The sequence below is a fragment of the Dama dama genome, chromosome 5 (genome assembly GCF_033118175.1).
Source record: "Dama dama isolate Ldn47 chromosome 5, ASM3311817v1, whole genome shotgun sequence".
NCBI classification, from domain to species: domain Eukaryota; kingdom Metazoa; phylum Chordata; class Mammalia; order Artiodactyla; family Cervidae; genus Dama; species Dama dama.
In genome coordinates this window covers 90,299,168-90,326,198 of record NC_083685.1, presented here as the reverse complement: position 1 = coordinate 90,326,198, position 27,031 = coordinate 90,299,168, and the positions used below count along the sequence as shown (strand labels likewise).

Below are 27,031 nucleotides of genomic sequence, written 5' to 3'. Positions count from 1 at the left end.
AGAGGCCAGTCACATATACAAAGAATATGTGTATGGGGTGGGGGAAGGAGGGAAGAGGCTCTTCAAGGGGAGGTCTTAGAGTGACCCAGGACCTTGTGTGCACTTCCTCTCAGGTTATGCCCAGGGGTTTCCATTAGCTACAGGACAGCTATTAACGGGTGCCTTCGCTTTCAGCTCTAGCCTGGGGAATGTACATGACTGAAGGTTGTGCTGCCGGCCTGGTGTGCTGCAGTCCACGGGGTCGCAAGGAGTTGGACACAACTCAGTGACTGAACTGAACTGAAAGGTCGAGTCCCTGTCCTCACCTTTATGACATATTCTTTGGCTTCAGCCAGCAGCTTGTTCTTGAGCTCTTTGGCCATCTGCACATACAAGAATTGCTGTAAAGCTCGCTCGATGGCCATGGTGCGCTGCCGGTTCCACTCCTGCACCTGATGGCTGAACTCATCTCGGTAGTAAAACTGTTTGATTTCTTCGAAATACGTCTGGTCACTGCCATAGCTGAGGGGATATAACACTGTTATCAGGGACAAAGAGGTGGTGCCTGAATGCCCATGAACATTGAGTGAGCCAGACGATGGGTTGCTCAGTTCTCAAAGCGTGGTTCACATTCCTGAGGGACCCCTCCCTCCAAGAGACTCCTGACCAGGCTTTCCCAAAATAACCCCAGGCTAGAGCTCTGCTTACCCTTCCACTCCCTTCATATCGATGCTGATATCAATGGTGAGCAGCCCTTCATCTTCAGCCAGGCAGATCTTGAGGAACTGGTCATCTCGCAGTTCCTTAACAGGCTTGTTCTTTAAGTACTTGAAGGAGTAAGCGTAGTGGGCCTCATCCACATCCTGCACAACAAGAGGGAACCATCAGTAGACAGAAAGACTGGGCGGGACCCTGGGAAAGGCCCGCCTCTGCACTGAGGCAGACAGCTCAGCTAAGTGTGAAGGCAAGAAACTAGTTCAAACAGAGCTGGACCATAAGCTGGATCAAAGCCCTTCAACTGGCTTACCTTTCTACCTTTCTTAGTGGGGCTTATATTGAGCTTGGCCCTTTCCTGGAAAGTCTGTCTCAGCACCTGCCGGACGAGGGGCTCTCGGGCAATCTGCAGGGCTACCATGTAGCGGGCACCTTCCAGCACGGCTTCCGGGGTAGGGAACTGGCTGCAGGGAAAATGGAGGAGCTGTAGGATGAAGACACCTTTGCCCGTAGGTTCCTCCTCTCACCAGCCAGCTACTGCATGCCCACCTGCAAACATAATCCTTCGCCAGTTCCAAGGGCTCTGCTGGAAACTGTTCCGTCTCATGCCGCTGGTAGCTGTCCCGGAGATTTTCCCCAAATTGCTCAGGAGTAAGCCCAAACTTTTTGGCCAGGCCATCTAAAGCAAATCAGGAGAGTTAAAGGTAAGCCAACAGCAGGACTGAATAACTTCTTGGTTTTCAGTCTAAAACTGCAAATTCTGGGCAGTAGATATAAAAAGGATCATCAATGAGCAGGAGCAGGATGCCTCACAGTGAACAATGAAAATGCTGGCTTTAAACAGAAGCAGAAGAAATAGAAATTTTCTGTGGAAGTTACAGTTTAGCAAAAGAACTTCCCAAAGATAGGATGAACTCTGATCATGTGTTTCCCACTCCTTCAGGAATTACAGGGAAAGCTGGACCATGCCTCTGGCATGGGTTTGGGTCATGGGAACAAGTGTTAGAAGTGGACTGGTGATTCACTCAGCTGTCCTTTAAGTCCTCTTCCTACCTCCCAGTGACTATCAGGGAACTTATACAATTAGCTTTTACCTAGCCCAGCGCTCTGGCAGATGGTGTACATGTCTCGGCGAGAAGCCTGCTTGAGCTCTGGCCCTCTTTGCTCTTCATCTTCTGCCTCCTCACCATCACCTGGGGAGAAAACATGAGTTAGTCTTCTGGCTTCCAGTCACTTCCAAGGATCTGACACATGGAGAGAAGCTCCAAAGTGTAATCAGTCAAAGGCATCCTTGGAAAGGCCATGGGCACCAAGCCTCTGGGTTTTCTTTTCCAACACTTACCTTCCTCATCTCCCTCTTCCCTTACACGCTTTAGCTTCTTGCGGCTGGCCTTGGCGGCATTCTGCATCTTAGGGATGTCACGACCGTAATAGAGCAGGAAATGATTGTAGACATCTTTCAGTTCATCCATTGACTGAACATCCTTGAGCCTGGAGGGAAGGGGCATAAGACCTCAATTTTGTCATGGAGGAAGGGTATACCCTGGGTTTGCTACAAGAGGTACAATTTCCATGTGGCAAGATCCCAACTAGGATAGATGCCTGTGTTCTCCAATTATCAGGGACACACAATGGCCCTAAACCATGACTCAATTGCAATCAAGGTACTTTCAAGAAGGAATAAGTGAAACGATTGGTGGTTGTTACAAATGGCAACAAAAAGGAAGAGACAGATGAGGAAGCATGTCTCCAGTTCAGAGTCCTTGAGACAGTCCTTGTCCTTCCTTCCCAGGTTCATGCCCCTGGCCATTAACATCACCTGCTTCTCTCCCACAACCCTCTCTAATTCCAGGCTCACCAAGCCACTTTCTGGTTCTAGTTTGGTTTCCCATGTGGCTTTTCATACAGGTAACATAAATAAGCAAACATGACTATCTGATCCTCTTAACCTTTTATGCCAATGGGTAACAGGAATTTGCCTGTCAAAAAGAGCACTTCTGGTATGTTGCTAAGTTGGGTTTCTTTTTTATTATTATTATTTTTTTTTTCCAGTGGGTTTTGTCATACATTGATATGAATCAGCCATGGATTTACATGTATTCCCAATCCCGATCCCCCCTCCCACCTCCCTCTCCACCCCTAAGTTGGGTTTCTAAGGGATAGGTGCCTTGCTGTGAATTTTACAAGATTATGTTGCTCTGGAGGGTGGGTGGGTGGAGCAGGGGTGAGGTGAACATGCCTTTGGTGTGAGGGCTCCCTCTAAAGGAATAAAACCCGCATATGCTACCTCTCCATGTCCGTGGTGTCCAGAGCCCGGATGCCATCAGCAAGAGGCTTGTCAGGATCAGCAGAGATTTGTTCGTACTGATAAGCCTGCATCTTCTCAAACAGCCGTGTTAGGTTCTCCTTACGAATCCTCAGCTGGGTCCACTAGGACAAGGAAGGGCAGGGGTAAGGGCTGGTATTTAGCCTTGGAGACCCAAGGCCAGGCGGTTCTTTACCAAGAGTCCCTGGGGGAAGCCTGACGGGCCTGGGGGTTTGGGCCATCACCTGGTACGTGCAGGAAAACTCGGGCCCCAGTAGTGGTAGTACCCAGTGCAGCCCTCAGCTGAGGGACACGGATCCCTGTGTTACCTTTTCATCCCACTGCCACACCCTCCACAGGTCGTTGATATGCAACTCAGGCTCCACATACTCCTTTCGGTAGAAAGCAATGAAAGGCACCTAGGGTGGCAAAGAGATGGGCAGTCAGCCAGAGAGGAAAGAGCTGCAAGGAACCCCGCTACTAGAGGGATAAATAGCTCCATGAAATTCAGCACTGGGAACCCTGGCCCATCCAGGGCACATGCTCGCCCCGCCATGGGGGAACATAATGCTGCAGAAGGGGTAGTGGTTTCTTTTGATCACTTGAGTCCTCACACTTCTTGGTCAAGGGACCACTGCTGAGGACAGGAGATGGGGGGATCCCCACCTAACCTAGGTGGCCAACTTTTCCCTCACCCCTAGTTGACGTTCTAACCACTGGAGCAGTAGAGCCTGAGGTACTACCTCAAAATGCTGATTTCGCATGAAGCCCAGGGCCTCTTTAATCTTCTGAATTGTGCTGGGCCCTTTTCGACTGAAGCTGCTGGTTGGCTGCCCTCGGTCTAGGTAATCACAGCTTTCCTACAGTTGGAAGAAAAAAGAAACAGCAATAACACCATTACTTGCTTTGTCTCGCCACATACAAAACTGCTTCTTGTCACAGGATGACCTTCTCAGAGTAAGTCTAGAAAAATCTCCCTCATACACCTGTACACACATGCTGTTCTGTGGGAAGCCCACAGATGTTTGGGGCAAGGGAGAAGCAGCTACTCATCCTGATGAGGTGACTTCTGGTTCATGTCAAAACACAGGCTCTTTTTTTGCGGGGTACCTGCAGAGAAATGGTTGGTGTGGCAAAGGCATTCCTGTAGATCCAGTCTGCCTCTTCTTCCAGTTCATCATCTTCAGCCCCCTTGACGGGGATGGAACGGAGCTGCAGGGGATAACACAGCAGCATGAGACTGATTTTATTTTGTATCTCATGCAGCAAAAACACGCACTTCTTCTGGACAAAAATCTGTGCTCCAGAGGCACGTGTTTCCAGTACCTGGAAAAGTACTGTCTGGCAAGAAGTAGGCATGTTGTATATTTGCTAAACAGAGAGAGCCGTTTCAAGAACATAAGACACATGAGAGTCTATGTTGAGCTAGACTTCCTGTACCCCTGGTCAGATTAAGGTTCAAAGTCAAGTTCCTATGTATCATTTTAGTTTGTTTTTTTTTGGCTGTGCCACCCTGACTAGGGATTGAACCCGTGCCCCCTGCAGTGGAAGTATGGAGTCTTCACCATTGGACTGCCAGGGAAGTCCCCTTAGAACTATTGTTAGATTGATCTCTGCTGTAACCCGTGTACCAAGGTGGCTCAGGGCAGTTGATGACAGTTCAGCAGAAGGACAGAAGCTGGTGCTTCCTTACCTGGAATCTCTCAGGCAAGTCAGTGGCTCGGATTTCATTGTCCTGATCGGTGAGGTGGCTGCTTTCCAGCTCACTGGGCTCATACATCTCGAAGATGCTCCTGCGGCTCACACGTTTCTTGGTGGTCTTCTTGGGGCGCACTCGGATCTCGCCCTCAGCCTCATCGTCCTCATACTCATACTCTTCCTCCAGTTCTTCGTCGTACTCATTGTATTTCTCAAATTCATCGTAGTCAAAGTCCACACCAAAAATCTCCTGGGCTTCCTGCAGAGCCCTGCAGGTGAGAGCGAAAGGCACCAGGTTCTGGTGAGAGGAGACAGATGCAGCCCCTGCAGAGACCTTTTACCTGCCCCAAGGGAACTAGAAAGGCTGAGGGAAATCTAAACCAAAAAAAAAAAAATTCACCGCGGAATAAAGGCTTAGTTGGTGGCTATTTCTGGGGAAACTCTCATTTACTGAGATGAAAACTCATCTTTGGCACATGTCCGTGACCAGGATCAAAAAGTAACAGGACAGATGGGTTCACGTCATGTTCAGTGGATCCATCCTTTGCTAAGATGTTTGCAAAGAATTTCCTCTGACAAAATTATACTTAGAGGACTGATACATAAACAAGTGAACACGGAGCTGCAGGTATTAGAGAAAGCTGGGTCTTTGCTGACATGTGCCTCCCCCTTCATTCCACCTTGGCACTAGGATGCAGAGAGAGCTTTCAGGGCTTCGAGGAGCAGTCTGACATCACTGCCTGGTGAAGGTTATCAGAGCCAGGGAGGCAAAGTGGCCGAGAGTTGACTGTCCCATCTTTGGCCAAGGCCTCTGACCTCTTCCTTCCTGCTTGGGTCCACTAAGACGCCCTTATGACCACCTTGCCCCAGACTCCACTCACGCATCAGTGTATCCAGGAAGCTTTTTCCGCCACTTAGGTTTTTTCAGAGGTTGTCCATCATCGTCCACAATAAAGTCATCAATGTCTAGGTAGGGAAGGGAGGGGTTAGTGCCCAGAGGCAGGACTGAATGGCTTTAGTTCCTACTGTATGAGTGGCCAGCGAAGAGGAGAGAGCCTTTGGAAAGGAACTCCTTTCTGTCAAATGCTGGAGGCCAGCAGTTGAAAAAGATTTCCCACCCCATTCCTTGGGGCAGGAAATCCCAACCTCCTGCCCCAAACTGGCTTCCCTGCCGATGCTACATACCTGACTCTTCATCATCTTCCTCCTCCTCTTCTGGAGGAGCCATGTGGGCCTCCACGGCCTCCTGCCCTTCTTCCCCTTCCCCATCCTGAAAGATCTCTTCTGCGATAGCTTCTTTTTCATGTTCTTCCTTGCCATATTCCTCTTCCTCGTCGTCCTCATCATCTGAGACTTTTTTGACACGTCGGTATTTTTGCTAGGGGTGGAAAGCCTGTCTGGTCAGGGTCTGAGGGAACTGGAATAAGGATGCCTGCCCTCCAATCTCACTTCTATTTTCCCACCACAGTTACACTGACGAGGGAGATGGGAAAGAGCACATCAACTGATTCCTCAAGGCCCAATCCTGAAATTCTGACAGGCACCGAGAACTGGGCTCCGAAGCACAACGATACTGAGCCACTTTCTCCTTGCTGAAGTTCCCCAGATGGTTCTGGATGTGCCTCCCCACCACTTTCCAGAGCCACTGAATTTCAAGGGCTTCTTCCTTAATCCTCAAGGACAGAGACAAAAAAGGCACTTACTCCTCTTTTGACTTTGACACCCAAATTCTCCTCAATGAGATCAAAATCATCATCCTCCAGGCGGTCGTCAAAAGATGCTAGAGAAGACAAAATGTTGCTGGTTGTGACCGGGAGGCCCCTCCTCCAGTGGCTTCCACCCCAGCCTCACCTGACCTGGGGAGGGGCTACTCACTGCGTTTTCTCTTCTTGTGGCTAACTTCATCTTCCGAATCTCCAGAGTCACTACCCTCATCCTCCTCCCCTTCCTCTTCATCATCATCATCATTGATAAAGCCTTTCAGGTTTCCTTGTTCATCCTGATCATCCAGGTTCTCCTCCTCCTCCTCCTCATCTGGAAAACATGCATGTTTGAGGCATGCAGTTTGGGAACCAGGCTGGCGCTGGGGCAGGATCACTTGCTTAACTGTTATTTCTTATCTATTCTGAACCAAATGACCTGGATGTCCTGTTAACCCTTCTGCCTCATCCAATCCAGAGATGAAAAACATGACCACTGACTCAGAGCAGTAGCCTCTGGAAAGGAATCTCTTTTCTATATTCAGTATCTGTCTTTCGGCAAGATGAGCTTCCTAATTTCTCTGGATGGTCAAAATCTTGACTAGAGGTTTTACAGCCACCAATAACTTTGGTTTCTTCTCAGTTTATAAACTCAGTAGCTGCATTCCTTCTTTCATCTATAAAGCTTTTAATAAAGCTTCCATTTTCCTTACTGTCTCTAAAGTTGTTTTCATGGTTCTACTCTGCTAATGTTCCTAATGGCTGGGTTTGGACAGAAAAATTGGAAACTGGGTGCATAAATACCAACGCTGCTAGGCCTCTAAGAAAGAGACATCCCCTATGTATTTCTTAGTTTACTGGCTGCCCCATCCCACTGATGTAAGCTCCATGAGAGCCAGGTCTTTATTTTGTATTCCTAGTTCTAGGCACACTGCCTGGCATATAGCAGACAGATACTCAGTAAATATTTTCTATGAATGACTGAAAATTACTCAAGCTGGTACCTCTCATGTGTGATAACTTCTGTGCTCAGCCTGAGCCTCTCATCAGCAAGAATCCAACTATCCAAAGCTTAGCAATAGTGGGGAGAAGCTTGAGGCTGGGGCTTCCTCACCGTCATCCTCCTCTTCTACAAATTTCTTGTTGACCCGGGGCACCACCTCGCCTTCATCATTGTACTCTTCCTCGGACTCCTCGGCCTCGCTTTCCACAAAATCAGACATTGCTGCAGCTTCTCACGGCCTGCCTGAAGACGACTAGGGAAGAGAGAGAGATGGGGATAAAAAATGAGAGAGAGGACTCTTAAACATTTCCACAAACAGCCTTCAGCTATGTGTCACTGCTCTGTCCAATCACTACTATCTGGGAGGAGAGAGTAAGAATAAGATGGCTCCATCTCTTCTATTATCCATTCCTCTCACCACTGCCCCTCTCATGTGTACCCTGAAAAAGCAATTATACTGGACATCTCTGTAAATACCACATGGCTTGTCCAAAGAAGTTTATCTGACTTACCATCTGGGGATAGAAATGGGCAGATGAAGAAAGAAATTAATGCAGGAATAATTACATAGGTAGGGATACAGTAGTAGTCAGATTATATGACTCACACATAAGTCTGGGAAACAATAATTAAATGCCAACTTAATGAAAGGAACTATAGCTGAGCTATAGCTGGGCTATTGGCAGAGTCAAAAAGAAAATTTTTTTTCAACAGATTAAACATCATTTCATGAGCCTGAGTCCACCTGTGTGAGTACTGGTCGGGAGCATTTGGGTAGAAAAGGGGCATCTTCAGAAACATTAGGAACACAACTCTATTGTGACCATTTACCTCCCCAGCAAAACAAACAAACAAACCAAAAAACACTTTGAAAGAGACTTCCATGGCCTGCAAATTAAATGCAACATAGTTAAATACAAACTTTGCTGGGCTTAAGAATAGAAATCAAATCCTGGTACCAATGTCTACTAGGTCTTAAAGGTAAGCGTTATAACTGAATGTGCTTGAATATCAATGTCTTCATTTGAAAAAAGGCAACAGCATTACCTACCATGCAGGGTAGTTGAGAATATTATATGATAATAGGGGAAAGAGTCTAGTTTACTATTTAAAAAAATGTTAACTGAATCCTAGGCCTAATTTTCAGCATTCTATAGTTCAGTACCAACCAATCTCAACTTTGTCTCCTACCTCCCTGCTGTCAGATGCATCCAAAACCTAGACATGGCGGTGGAGACCCACAGAACCAAGACACAGCGTTTTCTGGGCTTTAAGATACAGCACACATCACACCAATCAGAGACCAGAATTCCATTCTGGAACCCCGGAGCTGGCTGCTCCTCCACTTAGCACTACTCCTCATGCTGTCCTGAATTATGGTCCACGGTCTATGTCCATTTTTCCCACTTAGACTACAAGCTTCTGGAAGTCAGAGACAATATCCAATTAGAGGACTAAAAAAAAAAATCCCACAAAAACATACACAGCAATATAAGAGGCATTATACTGCATTTTTATTCTGTAGCGGATAAGCTGTATCCCACAAGGTGCTCTATACAGGACAGAAACTGCTAAGTATCTGTCAAATAGATTACTAATTCATGCCTTCCCAGTTAAAGATGGCAGTGGGCCTGGAGAGGGAGGAGGGTGGCTAATGGCTATTTCAAGTGGTCTAAGCTCTAGAAGGAGCCTTAAGTGCTGTGGCTCTAATTCTCCTGAAAATTACCCTTACTGATATCAACTGATACCATTAGTAAGTAAAGATGAACTGAACTCAAGAAAACAAAACTGAAGGTCCAAGTTCTGGTGGAAAGGGAGAATCAATGAAAAGGGTCTTATGTTCAATTTTAGACTGAAGTTTCAGATGCCATTCTTTTTAAACTATACTAAATGTCTACCAAGTACAAATACTCTTCTAGGAGCTGGGAACTTGAAGAGAAATAGGATTGCATGTTCCCAAGGAGCTGACTTCTAGCAGAGGGCCAAAAAAGGACCATAAAGGGACTTCCCTGGTGGTCCAGCGGTTAAGAATCTGCCCACCAATGCAGGGGACACAAGTTCGAGCCCTGGTCCGGGAAGATTCCACAAGCTGCAGGGCAACTAAGTCCACATGCTGCAACTACCAAGCTTCTGTGCTACAACTACTGAAGCCCCCACGTCCTAGAGCCCCTGCTCTGTAACAAGAGAAGCCACCGCAGTGAGTAGCCCCCACGTGCGGCAATCACATTTCTCTGTCCTTTCAAGAGAGGAAAAAATATGCTCCTAGATGAAGTCACTTGTTCAAGGTGATACAACTTTCAACTCTAAGACCTGAGAGTTGAGTTAAGGTCTGTCTGACTCCAAAGAAACAGCTGTTTCTATCATATCAGTAGTTCTCAGAGGGTGATCCAGGGAGCACTGTCTTTTCTTTCACGTGTACAGTGAAGTCTTCCAGAGGTTACAACATGTAGCATCACAATGGGCTGAATGAAGAAGGTGTGAGAATCCATATTACTGTATTAAGGCACACATTAAAAAAATTTGCCAATGGGACTTCCCTGGTAGTCCAGCGGTTAAGAATCTGCCTTGCAATGCAGGAGATGCAGGTTCAATCCCTAGTCTGGGAACTAAGATCCCACATGCTGCAGAGCAACTAGGCCCACATGCCACAACTAACCCCTGAGGCAGCCAGGATGAATAAATAAAATAAATGTATATAAGAAAGTTTGCCACAAATGCAAAAACAACAAAAAAAACAACCCAACAACACCTCATAAACCCCCAAACAAAAATAATGCTACTCTTCTTACATTTTGTTTTGAAGATACTTGTTTTCCATAAAATGTTAAAATGCAGCAGGCTTATTTTCTCAGTTTTACTGATAAACAATTGGCCCTTGAACAACATGGGTTTGAACTGCGTGGGTTCACCTGTATGTGGATTTTTTTCCCCCCAGTAAATAAAGTAGTATCTGTATTTTCATTGTACATATCTTAAATGTGGGAGAAAGTTTTTGTTCTGTTAGAGATCACAATATGTGGAATCAAAAGAATCCAGGTTTGAGTTTTGATTCCATTCAAAATGTTTTCAGCTTCCTGCCCTTGGGTGAGGCATTCATCAGTTCCTTTGTTTTTGAGGCAGAGATAGCAGTATGCACATTGTGGGGGGGGTGGGGGGGTGGGGTGGGGAGGGCGGAGGGTGTCAGCAACTCAGCTCCCTGTTGTCCACGGGTCAACTATAATTGACACATAATGTTGTATAAAGTTAGGTGCATAATGTGTTGATTTGATATACTTGTATATTGTAAACAGGCTTATTATTAGGTTAAAATCAATTAACATTTATCTATTAGTTTTAACTTCTAATCTGGTAAACACCTATACATATAAATCTCATAAACATCCATAAATGTAACTTACATAAACAAAATGTCTTCACAATCTTATATTACCTTTAAGAGTATAAAGAGGTCTTGAGATCAAAAAGTATGGGAGCCCCTATACTAAACCATGTTTAGGTCCCACAGGATGGTGATATAGGAAGCCTTGGTTAGACTGATGCCCCCCGTCCCCCCAAGATCTGTATCCTTAAGGTCATTATCCTGAGTACAGCCAAAAGTGAGAAGTGAGTATCTAAAACTTCTGCCAATTAAATGTGGTACTCTAATTTTAATATGGCTCCCCCTCAGCCCTAAGCTGAGTCATTAAAAATAGACTTGGGTACAGCAGCCCCCACACACTGCTTGCTTTAATTAGGCTATCAGACCCACAAATTCAGTCTTCTAAGACCTCAATATCTTCACACTAGATGCTAGCTCCTCCAGACCAGGTGCCCTACAGCCTACTTAGCAAAGAGAAACAGACAGCTTTCTTCTGTTCTGGGGGCAGCTGGTGCTCTGTGCTGCACACAGCTTTCCTCCCATCTCCTAGGTTAGCAATGAAGTACATGCTGTGCTATATAGTTGGGGAAGGCCCACAGTCTAGCTCACTGCCAAGACTTCCAGTTAAAAGAGGCTGCGCCAGAAGCAATCCTAATTTGCTGCAACCTGGGGGAGCGGGATGTGCTGAGGGCGCTGCAGCAGCACTGCAGGATGAGGATGACAAACAGCAACTATTCCAGGACAAAAACACCGCTGACTAGTCTATGATTATCATTAATAAATGACATCTGAGGAGACTCTGAGGTTGTTTGGATTTTGTATTTAGCACTCAGGCTCTTGAATTTTCCCCATATTCAGACTCTAAACTTAAATTCGCTACTGAAACAGATCCAGAAGGGCAGTGGGGTAGTGAAAGGAGAAGGTTTCTTCAGGCGGAAGCACAGGTGCAGTAGAAGATGTGGCTCAAAGGGAGAGGTTGTCGGTTACCATGACATTCTCTGGAAGAGGAATGGAGCTGGGATCAGATTGCCACAGGGGAGGCCCTCTGCAGTCCCTCCCTTTGAACAAGACGGAGTGGGAGGCAATTAAAAGGAGACCAGAGCAAAAAAGATGTCTGTTAATTCCCTCCACTGGCAGCTTCAATGAACATATTTACAGTTTTGTTTTTTTAGGGTACAGCTCTGTGCTGGGACTTGGGTATACAAACATAAGTAAAATATGCTTTTGACCCTCGTGTTCATATTCACCTCACAAAAAACTAGTAAATGAAGTTATGACAAGGCATAATAAATGTTTTATGGCAGTTACATACGAGAACTATGAAAGCAATATGAAGACAGAGGTCGTCAGAGAATGCCGCACAAAAGGTGATGCCTGAGTTGAGAGGAGTTAAGAAGATAGTCTGGAAAAAAGCAGCATGAGCAAAAGCTTATGAGCAAATGGTTTGAAAGGGCCCAGTCGTCTGAAGAATAGCCCCAGAAGTCTGGTGTGGAGTTTAATCCACTTAAGACAAGTTCTTTTATTAAACTTGGAATTCAGAACTATGTTATGAAAAATCTTAATCACATCAAGTCATTAGAATTTAACCTATAATCATTTTAACATGCACACCATTATTTGTAAGAAATAACCGTCTTAGAATCTTTTCAATGCCACTATTGTTAATAATAATGGTTAACATAATAACTAATTTATTTTTTTCTTTCCATGTTTCCTTTGGGGACAAGGTAAAAATAAGAGGAGCAGAAACAACAATATGTAACCAGATTCAGAATCCCTGCAACAGTTACTGAACCCTGTGCAACATGGAGAGGGGGTTGGGAGCAGATAGTTCCTGTTCTGCCACCAAGGGGTAGATCTGCCCTTGCAGTACAAGATCAGACACAGTATGTAAATGAATGGGAGTGGCCTAATTTGGCCCATTTATTTTGGAGCCTTAGTGTGGTAACCCCTGATCTACAAGTATGGAAGGTCTTTAAAGAAATGATGGCAAAGGTACCATGGGAGCCTGTAACAGAGGATTCTAACCTGGTTTTGAGCAAGTGGTTTGAAAGACCTTAAGAGTAAGGTGGAATTTTTTATTTTTTAAAGGAAAATGGAATTAACTAAGTAGAGGAGCTGGCTCCTTTGAGGTGGTTCAAGGAGCGGCACTGTTGGAGAAAAGAGATCCGGAACAAGGCTCAGACAGAATACGCTGAGGTGGGAACAGTGAGGGCTGGTTTGACTGAGAGAGTCCATAATGAGTCAGAGGTGAGGTCACAAGGATCTTCTTAACTTAAGGATTTTGGATTCTAACTGAAAGGTGCTGGGACGGTCCTACAGGATTTTATACCAAGAACTGACTTAGTAGTTTACTTGCTAATTCAGTAAGTACTTATTTAATGAGCGCCTACTACACGCCAGGCACATACAAGACAAAATCCCTGCCTCTAGGATAACTATATTCTGAGCCAGGAGACAGACCATAAACAAAAGAAAGCTGGCTATAAATGATAGGAAGGAAATAAACACTCTCACCTCTGAGAGACTTAGTTTAGACTGAAATGTGAAGCATGGGTAGGTTGTGGTATGCAGAGCCAGAAGAAGGGGTTTCTGGCAGAAAAGGTGGGCAAGAACTTGGAACATAGCAGGCCATATCCCAAGGTTACGTGACCAAAGAATGGTGAAGGCAGAAGAATCTGAGAGGAAGAAGGGACCTGCTCAAGCTGGGCTGTGAAGGCTACAGAAAGCCACTGGAAAGGGAAATGACATGATCTGATCTGATTCTGCTATGGACGGGGAGAGGTTCTAGGTGGAAGCAGAGGAAACTGAAGATATTATCGTGGGAGCTTGGGCAAAAGATGATGGTGACTTGGAAAAGGGAGGAAACGGAGAAGAGAGATTTGAAATACATTTTGAAGGTAGAAGTGACAAAACTTAATGAAAGGTGTAAGTCGTTAGTTAGAATGAGGTCTGGCTTTGGCACTCTCATCCATGTACCACTCAGGAAGGTAGGGAAGACCAGATTTGGAATGATGGAAAAAAAAAGTTTCTTTTTCATATGCCAGGTTTGGGATGTTTAAGAGACTTTCAAATGGAACTGTTAAACAGGTATCTTGTGTGATTCTAAAACACAGAGGAGAGAAGGCAGGGCTAGAGATTAAACTTGGGAGAGGCCTGCTTTCAGATAGTACTTAAAACCACAGGACTGGCTCATCGAAGGAAGCATGCAGAAAACCCAGCATCAAACTCTGAAGGAAATTCAACTGCAAAATGTGACTGTACCACATCCTGATGTGATTAGTCCCTGGATGAGATTTAAACCTCTTTAAATCATGGTAGCAATACCATGCTAATCTGATCTAGCAGCCACCCAAACCAACTAAATAAGCTTTCAAATGTTTCAGACTTCTACTGGCTGGAGGGCAAGTCATGTAAAAGAGCTCTAAATTCACAACTGATGGGGGAGCAATCATACTTTTGTAATCAATACACAAAAGACAAAAATCAGCAATTTTCAGATAAATAGTTGAACTTAAAAAGGTCAAACTGAACTTTTTTCCTCCAAAGAAATCAAATTCAAAATTCTTTACACTCTTCATGTTCATTAATAGCAGCAGTGTAACTTAATACGCCCTTGTTACTTCTGATATTACAGTGAATTTCTACAGAAGTATTTCTGTAGAGATAACAGAAAAATAAGCATCAGTACTTGCAACAAAGAAGGGAAATGAACTGCTGCGGCTGGTTCAAGGGAGTCCTTGAAGAGAAAGGCAGAAACTGGAAGAAAATAAACTTAAAAAAAAAAAAGAAAACTTTTGACTTAATAGTCCAATCTAAAGTGTGTGGTAGGCGTTTGATGGATGGATAGATGTGTTTGCCTGTGTGTGTTAAGTCGCTTAGTCGTGTCTGATTCTTTGCTACCTCATGGCCTGTGGCCTGCCAGGCTCTTCTGTCCCTGGGATTTTCGGCAAGAATACTGGAGTGAGTTGCCATTTCCTCCTCCAGGGGGGTCTTTCTGACCCAGGGATCAAACCCGCATCTCCTGTGCCTCCTGCAATGCTGGCGGATTCTTTACCGCTGAGGCACAGGGAATGAAGTCATCTACAAAAAGTTCTAACTATATTATTCAACAACATGAAAAAAGACGGAATTTGGCATCGCCCTCTAGGCTGATGACAGAGTTGCTGAGAGCTCCGTAGGTTTCACATCCCCAGGACAAACAATTCGATCACCTGATCCTGACTCGGAAGCCCCAGGTCCCTTCCCTTTCCAACCCTATCGCGTGGCCCAGTTTTCAGAAGCTGCGAGAGAGGACGGCATCCCAGGAAGTCTGTTGACACAACAGGCCACCCAATTCATGGGTTCTGGGTGGCACAGCGTTGGGAAGAACCTTGAGACTCTGAGCAACTACCCCGCTTTCCTCTTCGTTCTCCCTTACAGAGTCGGGAAGGCCGGAGGCCCCCCTTCTTCCCGCATACAGCTCCCCAGTGGCTCGTCCCTTACGGGACCAGGCCCTAGGAGCCTGGCTCCCTACCTGACTCATTCGAGGGACACGCTTTCCGGTCCAAACTTTACCTGCCTGAGGCCCGCCGCTTCTCTGGTACTCTAAGCCCCCACCGAGGAAAATGGAGTCGTCGAACCGAGACTGGGAAAGGATAGTACGGACCCACCGCACGGCCCCTCCGCCGCCACCGCCGCCGCTGCTGCGTCAAACGTGCTACGTCACTTCCGGCGCCCTGTCACTGGGAGTGGGCGGGCCAGTTCGTGCTCTCTTCTCCCGGTCGGCTTTTTGGTGATCGTCAGAACAGGGGGTTATCTGGCCGAAGCGGTTCAGGAAGGTAGTTGTCATAGGGCTCCGGGAAACAACTAAACGGGTCGGAAGCAACCAGGCCAAGCTTGTTCCTCAGGCCGCTCTAGCCAGGAACCATAAAGACCAGGCTAGGTCTTCTCCCTTTTCTCTGTGGTTCCGCCTGCAGTTTCCGCTTCCGGGCAGGGGCGGAGTTTCTTCGGAGATTAGGGGCTCCGCGCTACAGCCAGGATGGCTGTGGTGTCGCTTCTGTTGTTCGGGGGCTTGTGGAGTGCTGTGGGATCGTCCAATCTGGCTGTCGTTACGTGCGGTTCTGTGGTGAAGCTGCTCAATACGCGCCACAACGTGCGGCTGCACTCACACGACGTGCGCTACGGGTCAGGTACGGCCACCGGGGTTCGGGTGGGCTGGGAAGGCCTGGTAGGCTCCGAAGGGGGCGGGGCCTGGAGAAACTCTGAGGGGTGTGGTCTCGGAAGGTTAGGGGAACCCGGGGGAGGTTCCTGAGGTCTGGAGGCCGAGTCCGAAAATTCGGTGGTCCTTAGGCATCTTAATCGTAATCCTAGTTTTTATCTGGTGCGCTTCGTGCCGGGCATGTTACATAATTACTTTTAAAGTCTACAACGTTACTACGAGGTATAGACTATTATTATCCTCGTTTTACAGATGAGGAAACAGACTCAAATAAATCGCGTGCTCAAGGCCTTGGCAGCTAGTGAATGACAGTGACGGGGTTCGATCCAAATCTGTCCAGGTTCAAAGCCTGCTTTCAGCTACTGCAGGCTGGCAGTACTCAGTGCAGGAGGGACAGACATATAGAAAGTTACAGTAAGTGCTGTTACATTGCTGAATTCTTCCAGGACCTCACTCTTTAAAGACTATAACCCTCTGTTTAGTTCTTTTCCATCTTACACTTGCTCTTCAACTCTTCCTTTGGCCTCTTTTTACTCAAACCTTGCCCTTGTAAAGAAAAACTAAAGGACTCAACTGGAATTGAAGAGGAAACTGTTTAGGGGGCTTTTTAACGTATGAAATTAAAATTAGCTTGTGGGTTCATTTATAAGTCAGCAGTTATTTCTGGGTTCAGTCATTCAGTGTAGATTTAGTGAGCAACTACTATGTGCCTAAGGTTGTTCTAGATACAGGAAATATAGTAGTGTGCCAGTCAGCACATTACAGGAAAACAAAAACAGAAAGGAGAGAAAAAAGTTCAGCTAGTGAGAGGTGTCTAAGATGACTGCTAGATTTCTGTCTTCTCTAACTGATGATGCTATTAGCTTAGAGAGGAAAGAGTTTTCTTAGAGGGATGTAGGTCTGTCATTTGGAGATGGGTCTGTGGTTCATGATACCCAAAACCTGTCTGACCAGTTAGATTAGAAGAGGAACTGAATTGTCATCGTTGGGATGTCTTAATAATCCTAGTGATTATTAAGTGAATACCTACTATGTGTCAGGTTTATTGTAATTTAATTTGATCTGGTTTCCTACTTTGGATCTACTAAATCGAGTCAGAATGTGGGTGGAGAGAGGCCTGCCAGTAGGAATCTATAGGTTTAGAAAGCTCTTCACATGCTCATGATGGGTAGCCAGATTTGAGAACCAGGTTCAAGTCTGGATCTCAGAAGAGAGATTTGTGCTGAGCCTGAGGTAGGGAGTTAAATACAACATCATTGTCTCAGTGGTGGCTGAAGATGTGGGAAGAGTAAATAAAATTGCCCAGGATAAACTGTGGTTTGCAATCTGGTGTCAATTTGAATCATTTGAAAAGCTCCTTGAAGCACCTGTAAATGCTTTTGTCCTGATCCCCAACCTTTATTTAAGAATGACTAAGGCCAGGGATTCCCTAAGTTTAAGAATGGGAGAGGAAGTGGAGGGTTGAATATAAAGTGAAAAAGTAAGAGAAAGTGAGGACTGCGATTTAGTGAAGCATAGCAGTGAGGACCAAGAGAACTGTTAAGGCAGTAACCGGAATTAAGGAGGGAGAGTTGGTTTATCCTTAAAAAAAAGAATGTGCCATATCATTGGGTTGAGTAGAAGAAACAAAAGAGAAAGTGGTACTTTAGTCATAAACATTCACCCAGATGACTGTGGACTGTGGTTCAACAGTGTGTGTTAAGTGGTAAACGGAAAGTGTCATTGAAAGGTTATTGTCTGACAGGGCCAGGGGACTGAAGGGAAAGCTAGGAGGAACAGGCAAGAATGACTGAGGAGAGCATCTGGGAAATATGTAGTACCTTCAAAGAATTGAGTACTGAATGAGGCCTAGGGAAGAGAATGTCCCTGGAGTTTATGAGTGGGAGAGCTTGGGAGAGCTCAGTGGGAGAGCTCCCACTGTTTGGGAGAGCTTGACAGTAAATAAAGCTTTGTGGGAAGCCAAGTGGTCAAGTGGTTAAGAGTTGTAGAGTAGGGGCCACCTAGGTTCAAACCCTGCACTGTCTCCTGGGATTGTGCAATCTTGGACATATTATTCATCTTTTTTAACACTCCAGTATAAAATGGGGGCAATGATAGTAAAACTTATCCCAGATAATAGACGAGTATATCAAATAAGAATATTCAAATAAAAGGCTGGAGTTGATCTGACACCTAGTAAGTGCCCAAATACAGGTTAGCTAGTTAGCAATTATTGTTTGTATATTCTTTTTTCAAGTCTGTAGGTATATATTTAACCTTTTTAGAGGTAGGATAACCTTTTAACCTGCAAAGTCACACCATCTGTAATCATTATGAACCAAATGTAAATGACTTAAGGATACTTTTGTAACATGTTGATATATTACTTACAGGAACTGGATAACTGTAATGGCTTGTTGGACTAAAGTTGACAGCAAAAACTGGTCTCATTTTCATTGTGAAATATGATAAAAAAATTTTGGACTGTATATAAATTTTGGATTATTTTTTTGACTGCAGGTAGTAGATTGTAACACACAGTGAACATTGAATAATGTTACAAACAATTAAAAATATGACTAGATAACTGACATATACTGGGGGGTATCCAGACTACTGTATACAGGTTAAACACTGCCTGTGTTTCAAGAAAAGCACATATGTTCATTTATTTAGTGCCCTTTGATGCAAATTTTTGGACTGTTCTGATACAGTACACTCTTAAATATAGTTCATCATTCAGTAACTAATACATTGTGTTTCTCATGTTTTAATGTCGTAGAAGAAAAAAATATTTTGAAACAAGGGTTTCCTTGCCACTCCTCCAAACCTTTTTAATGACACAGGGCACATTATTAGCCATAGGAAAGAGGAGTCAGGTTGAGCTCACCCTCTTTTCCTTTTTTTTCCCCTTGTATATAAAAACCCTTTATTGATAAAGTTTAGAAGAGAAGAATCTGTAACTTAATAATTTTTAAAAAAATGTAGTTATTTTTAATTGAAGGGTAATTGCTTTACAGTATTGTGCTGGTTTCTGCCATACATCAACATGAATCAGTAATAAGTATACACATCCCCTCCCTCTTGAACCTGCCTCCTACCACCTACCACATCCCACTCCTTTAGGTTGTCACAGAGGCTCAGTTTAAATTCCTCAAGTCACACAGCAAATTCCCACTGGCTGTCCATTTTACATACGGTACATTTTCCCATGCTACTCTCTCCATTCATCCCACCCTCTCCTTCCCTCCCTCCAGCACCGCCCCCCCACCAGTTGCCCCTGGCCCCGGCCCCATAAGTCTATTGTCTATGTCTTTGTCTCCATTGCTGCCCTGCAAATAGGTTATCAGTACCATCTTTCTGGATTCCACATGTATGCATTAGTACATGATACTTGTTTTTCTGTTTCTGATTTTACTCTGTATAACAGGCTCTAGGTTCATCTCCTTCATTAGCACTGACTCAAATGTGTTCCTTTTTATGGCTGAGTAACATTTCATTGTATATATGTACCACAGTTTCTTTATCCATTCATCTGTCAATGAACATCTAGGTTGCTTCCATGTCCTATCTATTGTAAATAGTGCTGCAATGAAAATCATGGTACATCTGTCTTTTTCAGTTATAGTTTTCTCAGGCTATATGCCCAGGAGCGGGATTGTTGGGTCATGTGATAGTTTTATTCCTAGTTTTTTAAGAAATCTCCAAACTGTCTTCCATAGTGGCTGTATCAATTTACATTTCCACCAACAGTGCAAGAGGGTTCCCTTTTCTCTTCATCCTCTCTGGCATATATTGTTTGTAGATTTTTTTGATGGTGGCCATTCTGACTGGTCCTTTTTATATATATATATATTTTTTTTTTTGGCTGCAGGTAGTGGACAGCAGTCGGTGACAGGTGTAACCTCTGTGGATGACAGCAACAGTTACTGGAGAATACGAGGGAAGACGGCCACAGTGTGTGAGAGGGGAACTCCCATCAGATGTGGTCAGCCTATCCGGCTGACACATGTCAACACTGGCCGAAACCTCCATAGTCACCACTTCACCTCACCTCTTTCTGGAAACCAGGTGAGGTGGCATTCTATGGGTCACTGCTGCTCAACAGAGCATTTACTCAGTTGAATTGTTTGATACCTTGGTTCTTGGCCCTTTCTCTTCCAGGTATAAGTCTTTTCTGTACAGACGTGAAGAATTGCCTGTCTCATAAGGAGAAGGAAATTGTTTCTGGGCAAAACAGAGATTACATCTAGATCAAGAGATGAGGCAGAAAGAGAGGCTAGGTATATGTTAGTGTATCATAAGTTATCCTGATAAATCTTGCAATAAAGAAACCCAATGTTTTCTAAACTTGCAATAAAAAATATTATTATTTTCTAATGATGCCAACTAACCACATTAGGAGAATGAATTAGGAATTGTGCCCTCTTTTTTTTTAAAGCCTTGAACTTTTGAGGATGTGGATCCCTTAATGAGTGCTTTCTTCTCACCTCCACTCTGTACATAGTTTTTCCTGTTAACATTTTTAACATTAGTGTGGTAAATTTGTTATAGTTAATAAGACAGTACTGATACATTGTTATCAGCTAAAGTCTATAGCTCCTTCTGATTTCCTTAGTTTTTTACCTAATGTCCTTTTGCTGTTCCAGGATCCCATCCACATTACATTTAGTTGTCTCCTTAGGCTACTCTTGGCTGTGACAGTTTCTTAGATCCTCCTTCTTTTTGTTGACCTTGACAATTTTGAGAAGTGCCAATCAGGTATACGATTGGGTGCTCCTCTGTTGGAATTTGTCTGATCTTTTCTTATGATTAGACCAGATTTATAAAGGTTTTTGGGAGGTAGACCACAAAGGTAAAGTACCATTTTCCTCTCATCTCTCAGGGGTGCATAGTATCTTCTGATTGTTGATATTGATGACCTGGCTGAAGTAGCGTTTCGCAGGTTTGTCTGGTAAAGTTATTCTTGTCGTCTTTCACCTCTCCATATTGTACTCCTCGGACGGAGAACTCTGACTCTTGTGTCACTGTGCACAGCCCTTACTTGAGTGGGGAGTTACGCTCCTCCTCTTCTAGGGTGGAATAGCTACATAATTTATTTGGAATTCTTCTGCATGGGAGATTTGTTTTTTCTGTATTTATTCAATCATTTATTTATATCAACATGGACTTCTTGATATGGATTCCTGGATTTTTTTTTGTATGTACTTTTATATGTATTTTTTTTTATCCAATACCACTGTCTTTATTATGTTGCTCACATTATTCCAACTTTGGCTGTTGGGAGCTCTTTCAGTTGCCTCCTGTATCCATTTGACATGCTCCCCTCATTGTGTTTGTGTGTGGCTGTGTTTTTAACACTTCCTTACTTTATGGCACTAAATTATTACAGGCTTATCTTGTCTATTTCTTTCCCCAGTCCTACATTCAGCTGTTTCCCTATAGAATCCTGCTTCCGTTTATTGGAGAAGAGTATGCTTAGAAACCAAGATATGCATGAACTCACTGCTACTTGGGTTTTGTTTCTTTGAGACCCTCTCACCTGCCAGAACAAAGAAATAACATGCCTGTATGTGTATATATACATGTCTATAAGTGATCATATATGTAATTGTATCTGTAAGTTAGACATGAATTCTTACTGATATCTCCAACTCTAATCCATTGTCACATAGATCATTTTAGCCTCCTCTCTGCTTATTTGTAAATTCCCATTCTTAACAGTGAGACACCTGGTGCCCAATGCTGTCATCCATTTACTTACTGTTCAGTTCCACTATATAAGTATAGTAGTAGGATTATTAATTACGTGTAGTTTCTTTTCACTTTAGTCTTTATTTCCAATTGACTGATTTTTTTTATTATCTAAAATATTATAGCTGTAAGTGTATATTTAAGTTACATGTGTTTGGTAGTGATCATTTTGTAGTGTATAGAAATACTGAGTCAGGGGGTCCTCTTTTGCCCCCTTCTGATGCCTATGTCAGAAGCTTTCTCTATCTCCTTTATACTTTAATAAAACTTTATTACACAAAAAATAAAAAAATAAAAAAAATTAAAAAAAAAAAAAAACTATTTATTGGGATGAATTAAGCTTTTAGAAGAACCAAAGAGGGATTGTCTTGTGATACCATCATCTTTGAAAATCCAACTTAGCAATTACAGAAAAAATGGCACACGGATTCCCTTTAGTAACTCTTCCTACATAACAAGTGTTTTCAGTATTTTAAAAATTATATAACTAATGTCACTGAAAAATTATTAGCTAAAACTTGGAAATTAATACCCATATTTCCTATTTTCTTTACTACTAAGTTAGTGGTAAATAACTGGTAAGCAGAATTTTTTAGTTTAACTATCTTTCTGATTTGGACACAAATAATTTTAAGACACCTAACAGTTTATCAAGTAGTAAAATCAACTTACAGTAAATCCTTGTGGCCCTCCATCTTTTACATGGTAAATTCCACTACCAGCTTGAAATAGAAATGTTCCACTTCCTTGGTGATAATCGTAAGAAGCAATTCCAACTGTTCCAATGCGTTTTCTTTCCCGTAATAGTTCTTCTTCTCGAGAATACATTCCATAGTCCAGTGTTGCCTAATGCAGAAAGAGAGAGGTCTCCTATTCTGGTTTTCTGAAAGCGGGCTTTTTGCTTTTATTACTAGCACTGAAATTCTAGCATGTACAGTATTACTGAGTTTACATTTTGAGTGACCCCAAAATTTGTTACAACTTTAAACAGATTAATTTCGGGAAGTCTGCTGAAAAATTTGGTAAAAGGTCCCTAGATGAATACTGCATACATTAGAGAGCAAGAGTTAAGCTCCATCACTTTGACTTGGCGCTCAAGATCTCCTGCAACTTAAATATAACACAGCAGTTCTGCGTGCATTTAAGACGAGACTCTGAAGTAGTTTAATTTCTTCAAAACTAGTTTTCTTTGCTTTCAGAGTAGTAATAAACTACCTACTTCAGCACTGTGAAGATCACCTTAGATAAAAGCATGTAAAATGTTTATGAGCACAGTGACTGGGACAGAGCCAAGTTCTCAAACATCAGCTGTCATCAGCACCTTTCCACCACATTGGCCGCTGCTGCTGCTAAGTCGCTTCAGTCGTGTCCGACTCTGTGCGACCCCTTAGATGGCAGCCCACCAGGCTCCGCCGTCCCTGGGATTCTCCAGGCAAGAACACTGGAGTGGGCTGCCATTTCCTTCTCCAATGCGTGAAAGTGGAAAGTGAAAGTGAAGTCGCTCAGTCGTGTCTGACTCTTCGCAACCCCATGGACTGCAGCCCACCAGGCTCCTCCGCCCATGGGATTTTCCAGGCAAGAGTACTGGAGTGGGGTGCCATTGCCTTCTCCACTAACACTACTCTAATAAAACCTCAGGTCAGGCCCATCGCATCACTGATGTGAAACCCAGTATGTGGTGTTTTGGCTCTTGGCCTTTGTTCCATTTGCCTTCACACCGAGAGGCCATTTTTCTTTCTATCCATCTGAGTTTTACTGCTATCCCAAAACCTCAGCCCTAACTTAACTCTGGCCAGGAAAGCTTCCTGATATTTATATAAGAGATACTATCTCTTTTACTCATTTGGCTATAGTTTTGTTTTTCACTTTCTTTCAGTAAATGAATTAAAAAAAACCTTGAGAGCAGAATCTGTCTTATTTTGTTTTCCCACCTAAAGCAACAGTTAAAATCTCCCTCAAAGAATATCTGTAATTTAAAGAAAAAAAAAAAAAAGAAATACTGAGTCAGTATGTCGTGCACCTGGAAGTAACATAGGGTTGTAGGTCAATTATACTTCAATTTAGAAAAATTACATATGTCTGAAATATCAGCAACTTTTAAAATTGTTATAGAAACTCTGAATTTTTGACCTTATGGGGAATGGGATTAGAATACAAGTGGAAGATAGAATTTACTATACTTTGCTCAATTAATATTTATTATTTAATTCTCACAATTATTTTGTAAGTTACTATTATCATCACTTTATAGAGGAGACAATGAAAGTGCAAAGGAGTTACACAGCAGGGGACAAAGCTGACGTTCAAGGTTTGCCTGTCTCCAGAGCCCATCCCATTTCTACCTTGTGTTTCTCATCAGGTCACTTAATGTCTAGTTAAGGGAATGAGGTAGGAATATTTAAAGTCAAATAGTAAGAGGTAAAGTGTTTTCAGACTATAATAGAAAATATAAGGCAAATAGAGGATTATTTGCAAAGTAATTTATTTTTAAACAACACTGGAGAGCCTTTTATTTTTCACTCTTGGATAGCGTTTTCTTCCCATTGCCTCCCTCCCCTTTTCAAGCCTGTGTCAGCTATACTAATATTGCTACCTATCTGTGTCTTCCAGGAAGTGAGTGCTTTTGGTGAGGAAGGTGAAGGCGATTATCTGGATGACTGGACAGTGCTCTGTAATGGGCCCTACTGGGTGAGGGATGGTGAGGTGCGGTTCAAGCATTCTTCCACCGAGGTTCTGCTGTCTGTCACAGGAGAACAATATGGTCGACCCATCAGTGGGCAAAAGGAGGTGCATGGCATGGCCCAGCCAAGCCAGAACAACTACTGGAAAGCCATGGAAGGCATTTTCATGAAGCCCAGCGAGTTGTTGAAGGCAGAAGGCCACCACACAGAGTTATGAGTCTGGAGGCTGTGAGCCGCTGTCACCACACAGTGTTCTTAGATGTCTGCTGCTCCTTCACCCTTTGGATCCCTGCCACAGGTTCCCTGGGCAGTGACCGTGTCACCACTGAGATGAAGATGCATGACAGGAAACCATGGCTGTGTTTGGAAGCTTCAGCCCTCCACACTTGAGTGGGTGGTTCTCCCAGACTTGGGTCAGTTCTTTCTGAATACGAGACTTGTTGGTGAGGGGGCAGAAGCTTTTTATTCACATTAATAGGACAAAAACTGAAGGAGGCATTCCTCCTAGCTGGGAAATTTTTATTCCTCAGAAATTTGGCATCATGGATTATTAATGTGTATGATTTTTCTTCCACTTTTCTTTAAACGATAAAAGAATTTCATTGTTAGTCACTATGTTGTCATTTATTAGGTGTGCTATTTCATAATCTGATTAATCCTTGAGTCCTAAAAGTCATTGCTAAGTTTTGAGACGATGGGAACCTTTGATGTAGATCCTTGTTTTAAAAAAACTTTATTTTGTATTGGTGTATAGCCAGTTAACCATGTTATGATAGTTTCAGGTGAACAGTGGAGGGATTCAGCCATGCGTATACATGTATGGTGTGGACCCTTTTGAGAGCCTTGCTTGCATCCTACTTTTTCTGTCTTTACTTTCTCTTTTCCCTCAGCACGTCATCTTTATTAGATTTTTGACTAACTATGGCTAAAGACCTTTAATAAATAGCCAGTAAAATGTTTTACTTTGGATATGTTACTGCACTTGAGCAAAAGGGGTAGAGGTAGAAAGTGGAACCAACATTTATTTACTGTTTGCTAAATACTAGGCACCATATTATAGATCTCACTCATTTAATCCTCACAAATACATTACCAGGTAGATACAATTTTATCAATGCAGAACAGAATAGTTGAGTTATTGCCTGAATTCTTAAAGCTAGTAAGTAATTTGAATATATGAATCCAGCTGTGTCTGCCATATGTTCTTTTTACTGCAGTACAACTGTATTTAGCTCTTGGGAGATAACTATACTTTTTGGACAAATATAAATATCTCTCTTTGAAAAGGGGTTAGAAAACTTTTGTCCTCTGTTTACCTCACTTCTTTTCTCTGCTGGGTAGATCCAGCAAGTTTGCTTCTCTGTCCTTCAAGGATGTTAGTGATAAACAGAAGTGACTGCCATCTGCTGGAATTTCGTGACTTAGCAGGCCCCCGTTTTATTTTTAGAAACCTGGATTTTTTTCCTTACTTGCTTTAGGGAGTTAATGTTGAACATTTGGGGATACCAGGTCTGTGCCAGATGTGGCCCATAACATTAAAAGGATTGATTCCTTTTACAAGGACTTGTCTCAGTAAGCTGAGGCCAGGAACTACTTGAGGAACGCCATCTCTGCCTTCTCTTTTTCCATTTTAGTTGCATTGCTTGCTTGAAGTCTCTCCAAAAAAAGAAGTAGACAAATGACAAGATCAACATTTCATGCTATTGAGATGGTTGAGAGTAGAGTGGTAACAGTCTGGGGAGAAAGGAAGTGATAGGAAACAGTTAAGTAAAGAGTAACTCTTCATAATATAAGAGTAGGGAGTTGTGTTGCAAGTACTTCTCAGTGGCTTGGTCAGTGTTTTTACTCAGTTGTTGGGCCCTTCCTGAAAGTCAGGAAAGAAAGAAAATACCTTGGGGCTGCAGGTTACAAGGTGGATGGAGGACCTCTAGCACTGGAGATAAGTATAAACTTAGAAAAAAAGTGCTGGAGCCTTGGGGAGATGTGAAATGACCGATAAGAGGACCAGATGTGAAAGAAAACCAGTTGGAGGGGTAAAAGCAACTCTGGGTAACCTAGGTGAAAGCTGAAATGGTGCTTTATCTGTAGGAGTGAAAAAAGTCTCCAAGAGAAAGCCTGGAAGATGTTTAGGAGGTTAGGATGTCAGAGCAAAGGGATATGAAGTACTTACTTTGAAATAAGTATGTCAAAGAAGCTAAAGCTAAATTTCTTTAGCTTATATTGACATCCCTGCACTAGAGTTGGACAGAAACTGTCCAGTGCCTTCATTTTACAGAGAAGGAAACAGGCCAAGTTGACTCTGAATTATCTATTTCGTGTAATTATGCTTGCTCCCCAGGTAAATTGTTGCTGAAGTGCAAGAACAATATTCTCTACTTCAGTAATATCCCCCAACTAGCCCAGTGCCTAAATGGTGCTGTTCTCAGTAGTAACTGAAAACTGCAGTGAAGAGTCCAGAATGGTGCAACTTATTCCTTTGTGGATGGAATAAGGTGGGATTTTTGAGGCCTTTTAATTACCTCTTGGTTTCCTCCTTACTCATGTTCAGACAAGAAGAATGAGTTAAGATAACTAGTTTATGTGACTCAGAAGTATAACTTCCGCGGTAGCTTCAGTCCGAGTCCCAAGTAGCCAAGCAGACTCTACAACTACTCCGGGAA

General features: G+C 43.4%; 2 protein-coding genes across 5 annotated transcripts in view; one reads left to right on the top strand and one right to left on the bottom strand.

Moving 5' to 3' along the window:
• SUPT6H (SPT6 homolog, histone chaperone and transcription elongation factor) overlaps window positions 1-15,538 on the bottom strand; it is a 31,078-nt gene extending 15,540 nt beyond the window's left edge. Inside the window, exons 1-17 of one of the 3 annotated variants that reach the window (XM_061142917.1) lie at window positions 15,406-15,538; window positions 7,511-7,652; window positions 6,572-6,730; window positions 6,400-6,476; window positions 5,882-6,074; window positions 5,578-5,662; window positions 4,692-4,965; window positions 4,109-4,210; window positions 3,742-3,858; window positions 3,328-3,417; window positions 2,981-3,123; window positions 2,036-2,184; window positions 1,788-1,886; window positions 1,243-1,372; window positions 1,007-1,157; window positions 688-842; window positions 306-501 (exon numbers count right to left, since the gene is read on the bottom strand). In XM_061142917.1, the coding sequence (XP_060998900.1) occupies window positions 306-501; window positions 688-842; window positions 1,007-1,157; window positions 1,243-1,372; window positions 1,788-1,886; window positions 2,036-2,184; window positions 2,981-3,123; window positions 3,328-3,417; window positions 3,742-3,858; window positions 4,109-4,210; window positions 4,692-4,965; window positions 5,578-5,662; window positions 5,882-6,074; window positions 6,400-6,476; window positions 6,572-6,730; window positions 7,511-7,619 (2,229 nt within the window). In that variant the 5' untranslated portion in view covers window positions 7,620-7,652; window positions 15,406-15,538. Of the gene's footprint in view, window positions 1-305; window positions 502-687; window positions 843-1,006; window positions 1,158-1,242; window positions 1,373-1,787; window positions 1,887-2,035; window positions 2,185-2,980; window positions 3,124-3,327; window positions 3,418-3,741; window positions 3,859-4,108; window positions 4,211-4,691; window positions 4,966-5,577; window positions 5,663-5,881; window positions 6,075-6,399; window positions 6,477-6,571; window positions 6,731-7,510; window positions 7,653-15,314 lie in introns of all 3 variants that reach the window. The other 2 variants (XM_061142915.1, XM_061142916.1) reach the window with 2 other exon arrangements.
• A 1-nt stretch (window position 15,539) lies between these two features.
• On the top strand, window positions 15,540-24,983 carry SDF2 (stromal cell derived factor 2). 2 transcript variants are annotated; one of them, XM_061142919.1, is made up of 3 exons: window positions 15,540-15,928; window positions 19,811-20,007; window positions 24,301-24,983. In XM_061142919.1, the coding sequence occupies exons 1-3, from the start codon at window positions 15,778-15,780 to the stop codon at window positions 24,586-24,588; spliced, it is 636 nt and encodes a 211-aa protein (XP_060998902.1). In that variant the 5' UTR covers window positions 15,540-15,777; the 3' UTR covers window positions 24,589-24,983. The 2 variants fall into 2 exon arrangements, with proteins under 2 accessions (XP_060998902.1, XP_060998903.1); XM_061142920.1 differs by lacking the exon at window positions 15,540-15,928 and adding an exon at window positions 16,215-16,371.
• The last annotated feature ends 2,048 nt before the right edge of the window (window positions 24,984-27,031 follow it).

Bases quoted from the DNA above. Each gene is read 5' to 3' on its own strand.
- SDF2 (XM_061142919.1), top strand. From the start codon at position 15,778: ATGGCTGTGGTGTCGCTTCTGTTGTTCGGGGGCTTGTGGAGTGCTGTG. The intron at 15,929-19,810 runs GTACGGCCACCG...TTTTGGCTGCAG, and splicing joins CGACGTGCGCTACGGGTCAG to GTAGTGGACAGCAGTCGGTG. The intron at 20,008-24,300 runs GTGAGGTGGCAT...TGTGTCTTCCAG, and splicing joins CACCTCTTTCTGGAAACCAG to GAAGTGAGTGCTTTTGGTGA.